General features: G+C 42.3%; 1 protein-coding gene across 1 annotated transcript; it reads left to right on the top strand.

The window, feature by feature from the left end:
• The first annotated feature begins 2,898 nt into the window (after window positions 1–2,898).
• On the top strand, window positions 2,899–5,802 carry LOC142635038 (uncharacterized). The gene is made up of 6 exons (XM_075809256.1): window positions 2,899–3,227; window positions 3,414–3,528; window positions 3,616–4,027; window positions 4,189–4,274; window positions 4,961–5,372; window positions 5,471–5,802. The coding sequence occupies exons 1-6, from the start codon at window positions 2,899–2,901 to the stop codon at window positions 5,800–5,802; spliced, it is 1,686 nt and encodes a 561-aa protein (XP_075665371.1).
• Window positions 5,803–10,191: the final 4,389 nt, after the last annotated feature.

The following is a 10,191-nucleotide window of genomic DNA, read 5'->3' as shown; positions in this document are numbered from 1 at the left end:
TGAGAAGTGTTTTGCTTTTCAACTTGTTATTTACGTTCATTCCAAGATTAAACTAACCCATAGTGATTCTCACTAGACTCACTGAACATTCAGCATTAAATCCACTCTCTAACAAATTCATTGTTGTGGGCCTATTGCGTCATTGTCCAAACCCATTGGGCTTTGTACCAATTCTCATCCTTACAATTGGTGCCGTCTGTGGGGAGTTGAACACTCTTGAGCTTGTGCAATCATGGTGGGTTCAGGGCCACACCGAGAAAAATCTATGGGGTCTCAACGTCATGACCATTTCGTAAACCTGGAACGAAAGAGAGATCATGAAGTGAGTGTGCATATGACTCACACCAGCAGAAGCCAATCTAGAACTGGGAGTCATGTTTTACATGGGGAGGATACTAGAAACTTGCAATGGGAGATAGATCATTTGCGGAGGAAGTTACGTCGTAAGCAAAAGAGGGAGTCTCCATCGAGCTCAGGGTCCCCATCTAAAGATGATGACAGTTACAGGCCTAGATCAAGGACTCCTCCTAGTGAGTTTTTCTCTGACAATGAGGAACGCCATTATAAGCGAAGGAATAGGAGCCCAACCTATAAGGGTTTAGGAAATAATGCTATGAGCAAGGCTTTGCGCCAAATCTCAAAGTCACCGTTTACATGAAGGATTGACAGGGCAAAGCTTCTTCAGTGGTTCACACAGCCAACTTTTATCATGTATAATGGTAGGACGGACCCGGTGGAGTATGTAAGTCATTTTAATCAGAGGATGGCAGTTCATTCGAAGAATGAGGCACTGATGTGCAAGGTGTTTCCATCTAGTTTGGGGCCTGTGGCAATGAGCTGGTTTGATGGGCTAGAAGAGGGCTCTATTAGCTCATTTCAAGAACTTACCAGGGCCTTTGGGGCTCGATTTGTTACATGTAGCAGGGTTTCTTGTCCCTTTAATTCCTTATTATCAATGGCGATGAAGGAGGGGGAAACTTTGAAGACTTACTCAGATAGATATTGGGAAAATTTTAACGAGATAGATGAGGATTTTGAAGATGTGGCTATAAGGATGTTCAAGGTCGGGCTCCCTACTAATGAGTTGAGAAAATCATTGACTAGAAAGCTTGTGCGTAGAATGCGTCAATTAATGGATCACATTGACGAGTACAAACGAATCGAGGAAGATTAATAGCAAGGGAAGGGGAAGGCCAAAGTGATCCCCCCTGATTGAAGAGATTTCAAGTCGAATAACTACAATAACAATAGGGCCAGAAGGGACTTTCTAGGGGTCGAAGGACAATCCACTGCACAAGTAGTTAACACAGTTTTTAGGGAACCTGTACACCAAGGATAAAAAAAGAGCCGTACTTTAAGTGGCCAAATAAGATGGGAGGGGATCCTTCCTGGCATAACCAAAGTTTGCACTGCCGGTATCATCAGGACCGTGGGTACACTATGGAAGATTGCAAAACTTTGAGGGACCATTTGGAGCAGTTGGTCAAGGTCGAGAAATTAAAGCAATTTTTATTCCAACCATCAGCACAAGGAAGCCAGGTCGGGTCAATCCCTTAGTGGGAGAACTATTTAAGACCATCCTTGGGAATAATTAATGTAATTCTGGTGGCCCTAAGTCGGGCAGATATGTGCCAATCCAAGGTGATGTATGTGTCAAATTCACATGCCGAAGACCCAGCCTCTATGGTTAAGCGAGAGAAGACGCAAGCCCGACCAGTCCTGATTTTCTCTGATGAGGATAAGGCTGGAACTCATCAGCACCTAATGATGCTTTGGTGGTTACCATTCAAATTGGATGTTATAACATAAATAGGGGCCTGGTAAACCAGGGTAGTGGTGTAGAGATTATGTATTCTAATTTGTATATGGGGCTTAAGTTGAAGCCTGAAGATTTGGCCAGTTATGATTCTCCCCTAGTGAGATATGACGGGAAGATTGTTGTCCCAAAAGGTATGATTAAGCTGCCCGTTCAGGTGGGCTCTAGAGTAGTAGAAGTCAATTTCATTGTGATGGACGCTTATTCACCTTATACTTCCATTTTGGCGAGACTGTGGCTTTAGGCTACGAAAGCTGTATCTTCAACTTTGCACTTGAAGGTGAAGTATCCCTCTGGAGATCGTGTTGAGGAACTAGTTAGGAGCCAGGCTATGACTAGGCAATGCTTGGTTGCTGCTGTCAGACACCAGTCTGAAGACCAATCCTTGATGTCCTTAGACAAGGCATTATAGCAACTAATGGAAGGGGAAGAATCATCGGGTGCCATGATTGAAAAGGCAAAATGCGAGGGGTTAGAGAAGGTTACAATAGATGCTGATGAAGAAATTTTTTTTCAGATTATGGTCTAGTTTCCTCTTCAAGAGAAGGAGGAACTGCTAGTTTTCCTACAAAGGAATTTGGATGTCTTTGCTTGGAGTGCCTATGAAGCCCTTGGAGTGGACCCAGACTTCATATGTCATCATCTGAATGTCAATACAAACGTTGTTCCGAAGAAGCAACCACCTTGGCGCTCATCTAGAGAGCATGCCGAGACTGTTAAAGAAGAAGTGGCAAATCTTAAGTGTGCGGGGGAAATAAAAGAAGTCTTTTACCCAAAATGGTTGGCCAACACGGTGGTAGTGAGGAAGAAGAATGGGAAATGGTGAGCGTGTGTAGATTTCACGAATTCAAACAAAGTCTGCCTAAAAGACCCCTTCCTGATACCCCGAATATACCAGTTAGAGGATGCGACGGTTGGATATCCTCGGATTAGCTTTTTGGATGCCTTTTAGGGGTACCATCAGATACCATTAGCTATGGTTGACCAGGAGAAAATTGCTTTTGTGACTCCTACTAGGAATTATTATTATAAGGTGATGCATTTTTGGATTGAAGAATGCTGGGTCTACTTATCAAATGATGATGACTAGAATCTTTGAGTTCCAGCTAAGCAAGAACATTGAGGTCTACATTGATGATATAGTGGTGAAAAGCAAGGTGGTTGCCGAGTATTTGAGGGACCTCGGAAGTGTCTTTGAAGTGTTGAGAGGGCATAAATTGCACCTCAATGCTTCTAAGTGTTCATTTGGCTTTAGCTCGGGCAAATTTTTGGGTAATATGGTCACACATCGTGGAATTAAAATTAACCCTGATCAGATTAAAGCGATTAATGATTTACAACCACCTCAGAATCCCAAGGAGGTCCAAAAGTTAACTGGGATGACTGCAACCTTGAATAGATTTATCTCTTGGTCAGTAGACAGATGTAGGCCATTCTTCCAACTATTGCACAAGTGGAAAGAGTTCAAGTGGAATGAGGAATTTGCTCTTGCCTTCCAATAACTGAAGGATTACCTTTCTTGGTCACCTATTATGTCTAGACCTAAAAAAGAAGAAGTTCTTTTTGATTATATTGATGTGGCCTTTCATGCGGTTAGCCTAGTATTGGTGAGAGTAGAGAATGGGGTGCAAATGCCAATCTATTATGTGAGTAAGTCGCTACAAGAGGCTAAAGGTCGTTACTTGCCTTTACAAAAGGCCATCTTGGCCATGGTACACGCTACGAAGCTTTCCCATTACTTCCAAGCACACACAGTGGTAGTTTTGACTCAACTCCCTCAGCATTTGCTGCTGTGAAAGGTTGATTATATGGGGAGAATTGCTACATGGGGAACAATTTTGGGTGCATTTAACATAAAATACATGCCTCGTACCTTAATTAAAGGGCAAGTGCTTACGAATTTGGTGGCAAAGTTTACCAAGTCTCTAGTACAGGGAGAGGCCAAGGCGCTTAGAGTTGAAGGAAAGCAAGTTTCAGTAGTTGCTCTACATGGGCCCTCACCTTGGAAGTTATACATAGATGGTGCAGTAAATCAAAAGGGATCTGGGATAGGGTTGGTGATAGTGTCTCCAGATGGAATTACTATTGAGAAGTCCTTGAGGTTGGGCTTCTCGGCTATGAATAATGAGGCTGAGTATGAGGCTTTACTGGTTGGGATAGCCATGGTTAGGAAGATGGGAGGAAAACTGTTGAAGCACTTTCAAACTCAAGGTTGGTCGTGGGGCAAGTGAAGGGAGAGTTAGAAGCTAGGGATGTGACAATGCAAAGGCATCTGAGTCAAGCTTGGCATTTGCAGTCAAGTTTTGAATCTTTCACTATACAAGGGTATCCCTAGAAGTAGAATATGCATATGGATTCCTTGGCAACTTTAGCAACATCTTTTGGACAAGATCTTCCTCGGGCCATACTTGTTGAGGATTTGGATAGGCATACTGAGGAAGAAAAGGGGAAAGTCCAGGTACACCAGATCAGGGTCGAACCTAGTTGGATGGATCCCATAGTCCTATTTTTGAAGGAAGGGGTTTTGCCTCACGAGAGAAGGGAGGCAAAGAAGGTACAGAGGATCCTCGTTTCTGGTTGTTTGAGGAGTAAAAGTTATACAAACGCTCTTTCTCTGGACCATACTTACTTTGTGTTCATCCCGAGGTAGTGGAGCCACTTTTGGAAGAGTTGCATGAGGGAATATGTAAAAGTCATACAGGGGGCAAATCGTTATCACATAGGGCTCTTACCCAAGGGTATTGGTGGCCCAGTATGCAAAAAAGAGGTGCAAGAGTATGTCAGAAAGTGCGATCAATGCCAGAGGTTTGCTCCGAACATTCATCAGCCTAGGGGTGTACTCAATTCTCTGTCTAGTACGTGGCCATTTGCTCAATGGGGTCTAGATATTGTAGGGCCTTTTCCCAGGGTTGTGGGAAACCGAAGATGGCTTCTGGTCGGAACTGATTACATCATGAAGTGGGTGGAGGCTCAGCCATTATCTAATATTAGGGACGTAGATGCAAAAATGTTTGTGTGGAAGAATATTTTTACTTGATTTGGGATTCTTAATGTCCTCATCTTGGATTGTCACATCCCCATTACTTTCAAGCACACACAGTGGTAGTTTTGACTCAACTCCCTCTGCATTTGTTGCTGTGAAAGGTTGATTATATGGGGAGAATTGCTACATGGGGAACAATTTTGGGTGCATATGACATAAAATACATGCCTCGTACCTCAATTAAAGGGCAAGTGCTTACGAATTTGGTGGCAAAGTTTACTGAGTCTCTAGTACAAGGAGAGGCTGAGGCGCTTAGAGTTGAAGGAAAGCAAGTTTTAGTAGTTGCTCTACATGGGCCCTCACCTTGGAAGTTATACATAAATGGTGCGGAAAATCAAAAGGGATCTGGGATAAGGTTGGTGATAGTGTCTCCAGATGGAATTACTATTGAGAAGTCCTTGAGGTTAGGCTTCTCAGCTATGAATAATGAGGCTGAGTATGAGGCTTTACTGGTTGGGATAGCCATGGTTAGGAAGATGGGAGGAAAACTGTTGAAGCACTTTCAAACTCAAGGTTGGTCATGGGGCAAGTGAAGGGACAGTTGGAAGCTAGGGATGTGACAATGCAAAGGCATCTCGATTTGGGCATTAAGAACAAATACTCAACTCCAGCCTACCCACAGGGAAATGGGCAAGTTGAAGCAGTTAAAAAAGTCATAGTTAGTGGGCTTAAGAAGAGGTTAGATGAAGCGAAGGAAAGATGGGTGGAAAAGCTGCCACATGTTCTTTGGACATATCAGACCACTCCTCAGCAGTCAACTGGGGAAACACCATTTTCAATGACATATGGGTTTGAGGCTGTGATCTCTTTAGAGACTAGGTTTCCAACACTAAGGACAAGCTTGTTCACTCTAGACAATAATGATAGGCTATTAGAGAGAAGCTTGGATTTAGTTGACGAACGAAGAGAAGCAGTTATGGTACAACTGGCGCATTATCAGTAGAAGTTTAAGCAGGGGTATGATACAGGTGTGAGGGCAAGACCATTGGCACTAGGTGACTTGGTGTTGAGAAAAGTGGTGAGTACTGCAAAGAACCCATCTTGGGGAAAGCTAAGGCCCAATTGGGAGAGGCCATATTGCATCACCTCAGTAGCTGGTATAGGTGCTTACTTTTTAAAGGATTTAGATGAAAATGTTGTACCACGTCTGTGGAATGTAAATAATCTACGAAAGTAGTATTATTATTAATGAAAAGCAGCCATGTTGCTCTCTATTTTTGCTGTTATATATTTTACTCTTATTTATCTAAATGTTAAACAAAACCTTGGTCATGTCTGGTTCCTCAGACCACATACTTTGGGTAAATTAACACTTCTTATTTATTTAAGTGTTAAACAGAATCTTGGTCATGCCTGGCTCCTTGGACCACATGCCTTGGGTAAATTAACACTTCCTATTCATTTAAGTGTTAAATAGAACCTTGGTCATGCTTGGTTCTTGGGACCACGTACCTTGGGTAAATTAATACTTCTATTTATTTCTTTAAGTGTTAAATAGAACCTTGGTCATGCCTGGTTCCTTGGATCACATACCTTAGGTAAATTAATACTTTCATTTATTCATTTAAGTGTTAAACGGAACCTTGGTCATGCCTGGTTCCTCAGACCACATACCTTGGATGAATTAATACTTCCATTTATTTCTTTAAGTATTAAATAAAACCTTGGTCATGTCTGGTTCCTTGGACCACATATCTCAGGTAAATTAATACTTCCAGTTATTCTTTTAAGTATTAAACAGAACTTTGGTCATGCCTGGTTCCTCGGACCATATACCTTGGATAAATTAATACTATTTATTTCTCTAAGTGTTGAATAGCACCTTAGTCATATTTGGTTCCACAGACCATTGACTTAGGGTAAATTAATACTTTTTATATGGCTAAGTGGTGAGCAAAGCCCTAGCCACGTCTGAGCTGAACATCTAAGGCACACTAGTTCTAATTGTGAATTAAGTGGTTAAGTTATTGATTTTAAGTGTACGTTAATATGGAAAGACATGTTATGCTTTAGTGGATAAAGCCCGCAATTTGGAATTCATGGTTAAATACTTAGTTAGGCCATGCTTAATAATACACAGATAGTATGAGTCATATAAACATAAGGGTAATGAAAAGATAACTGATATTTTTCATTAAATAAAGGCCTTGTGAAGGCCAAGGAAGTATATACTATAAAAAAATACATATAAAAAAAGGGTAAAATCCTAGTTAGTCTTGGCTGCAGGAGGAGCATTCTTGGATGCTGGCTGGGCAGAGGGCTCAAACACTTTGGCTAAAGCTGCATCCTTTGCTTTGGGAGCCTCCTTAATCATCAGAGGAGGTTTAGCTTGCCCAGATGCTTGACCTTGGGCTGCCCCCTTCTCCTTGGAGGTATCTTTGGGCAGAGGTAGAGGCTTAGCTGGCTTGGGAAGCTTCTCTTTGGTCACCTATTTCCCCTTGTCTTGGGTGCCTACTTGAACAAGTTCTTGGGGCCTTCAGAGATGACTGGGAGAGTGCCAGCAGGGGCAGCCTGGTTGAACTCAGATGCCTTAGGAGGGATGTCTGCCTGGGGCCTGGGAGGATTGGCTAGACATAAAGCAGGGGGGTAGTAGACATTCTCCATCCTCCTTAATTCTGAAGAAGTGTCTACCCCGGTCTGATTTAGAACCTCGGTCCATACCTGGAGGCAGTAACCTCGGCAGATTCCAGTGACTTGGGTCCTTAGATTCTCTTCAGTTTCTTGGACTCCCATGTCATAGCCATCCTGCTCGGCTTGAGTTGCAGCCTCCTTTGCCTTCTCCAACTTTTTCTTTAGAGCCTCTATCTGCTATTTGGTTATGGAAAATTGTTCCTCGATTCTACGCAGCTGTTGGCATTGATCCTCGACTTGCCTTTTAGCTCTAGCCAGTGCAGCCTCGACACTCTTCTTAACCCTGCTTACCTCAGTCAGCTTGGTGTTGAGGTCTTGGATTCTCTTCTCAACAACGGCTAGAGTTTTGATGGCAGCTATGTGTTGGCCCTCCTCTTCCTTAAATTGCTTATGGGCATCATCCACCCATTCTTCAGTAATATTTGTTGTCCAGATTGCCTATAAAAAAAAGGGAGACATTAAACTAAATCCTCTAAGAAAAGGAAAGAGAGGGTGTATTCAATACCAGTAAGAGATAGAAAAACTTACCATGACTAGATCACGCTTTAAGGTTAGGAAGACCTCGTGCTTCTTCAGAGTCCTTAGGTCGGCCATATCTTGAGGTAGAAGTAGGGGTTGTTCCAAGGCATTGGCCACATAGCCCGCCTTGCCTTTTTGGAAGTCCCTGATGGAGGAGTCTAGGGGGAGTGGGGCTCCATCCAACTCCAATGGAAGGTTCCAGATCTAAACCCTAGGGCAACGCTCTAGAACTCTTTCCACGCCTGCTCCCTCAGTTGAGGGCCTCTTATGTGCCCCTTTGGCCATCTTCGCCCTTTTTTAGGGTTCAAGCTCCTTGGAAGGAATGATTTCGCCTTCCTCGGCTACATCTTCCCCTTTTTATCCATTTTCCTTTTCTTGTCTGCTTGTTGAGGAGGGGAAGTGTGGACAGGGAGAGGGGTTGGAGGCCGGGTTTGGATGGCTACTTAGGAGTAGCCCTTTCGAAGTGTGACTTCAACAGTTCAAAGAGGCTTGTCTTCTTCTTCCTCTAGAGCTCCATGCCTTCAGGAACGTTGGATGGTTCTTGATTGCTGCTTACTTGGGGCGGGGGTAAATGAGAAAAGGCAGTACGTGGGGAGTCCGGAGCAAAGGGTTGATCAAAGATCTCGAAATCCTTTTTGAAGTCTATGACCTCTATTACTTTGAGTGCTTCTTCCTTGGGAGCTGGGCTTGAAGGGGTCATTTCTTCCTTGGGTGCTCGTTGATTGGGAAGTTCCACTGGCTAAGTGCCTGTGGGGGGAGGACCACTGAGAAATCCAAGAACGACAATATTAATCTGGTGAAACCGAGGATCCTTCCCTTAATGACGTATGCAAGAGCCTGGAAGCTTGTGGATATTGGCTGGTACCTGAGGATGACGTGAGCGGCTCACAACTTCCCGTCTGTATGGAGAAATATCTCGGACTTAAGAATCCTCGTCAAGTCGAGTTCGTTGACTAAATTGAGATTGGGGGCTGTGAACTTCTTGTCTGTAAAAACCACAAAAATGAAGATGTCATTAGAAGAAAAAAATGCAGTAAATAAAGGAAAGTTAGTTTAGAAAGTTAGTGTTAAAGCAGGGAATCTAAACCTAAGTACCCCACCTGGTTTCCTCTCTTATGTTGGGCAATGAAGTCCAGCATGCCATTCACCTGAGACAATTAGAAAATCTTGGTCCATGCCCTTGTTAGTTTCAAGAAGACACAAGATGAGTCTGATTTTAGGGACCCTAGTTTTAAGGTAGTATCCCGAACTCTTAAGGAGCTGGCAGTTATATACCCAATTCACGTCGTGATGGGTGAGGTTTACATCCATCTTCTTGTTAAGAGCGTCTACGCTACCTAATATCCTAAACATGTTTGGGGAACACTGGGTCAAGCAAAGTTTGTGGGCAATCAAAAAATCCTTGGTTACTCTACCCACAGGGATCCTCATGTTAGGATTAGTGCCCTTAAATCCTATTGTATGATGCTATGTATGATATTATGTATGACATTATGTATGACATGATGTATGACTTAATATTGTGATTGATAAAGTTATTTTATTATTATCCAAAATAATGGTAACATGAATATGGGACATTATCATATAGTCCATGAGATGCATTGTATGTGATTTATGTGAAAAGTCACAGAAGATGTAAATCACAAGTTCTTTGTAAACTCAGAATTAATAGTTCGTAGTCGGTGATGAAATTGGGCATTTCATCTGCGAAGACTAGAACGTGTCAACTAAGATGATTTGTCTTGATCATGGAAGTGGAAGCTTCTAGTTGATATGTTGATATGTTTTAAGAGTTAAAACATATTGAACGACATGTGAGATTTATTATTCTTCTAACGACTGTCAAATGAATAATAAATCTCACGACTTCTATTTGCATGAACTCTTAATCCTGAGAGAATAATGGACCTGATCATGAAGTGTAGGTTGCTTTGATATATCAGGAGTGAGATCTGAAGTGACGGTCAAAATCTCAGTATGTTGGGCAGCCACATTTAGTGTTAATGGAACATATATTCTCAAGATGGAATTCATAGTCTCTTGATAGAGACATAAAATATTCCCTTGAGATAAGTTTAATGGTTTCAGTTATTCAGAGAGTTAGGCCTAACCACTTTAGTAAGAAATTACTTAAGTATACATTTATGAAATTGGATTTCATAAATATATAATGAATAAC

This window comes from Castanea sativa, chromosome 5 (assembly GCF_040712315.1).
Source record: "Castanea sativa cultivar Marrone di Chiusa Pesio chromosome 5, ASM4071231v1".
Taxonomy (NCBI): Eukaryota; Viridiplantae; Streptophyta; class Magnoliopsida; order Fagales; family Fagaceae; genus Castanea; species Castanea sativa.
The sequence above is the reverse complement of the archived record's forward strand: the minus strand, read 5'-3'. Positions and strand labels throughout refer to the sequence as shown.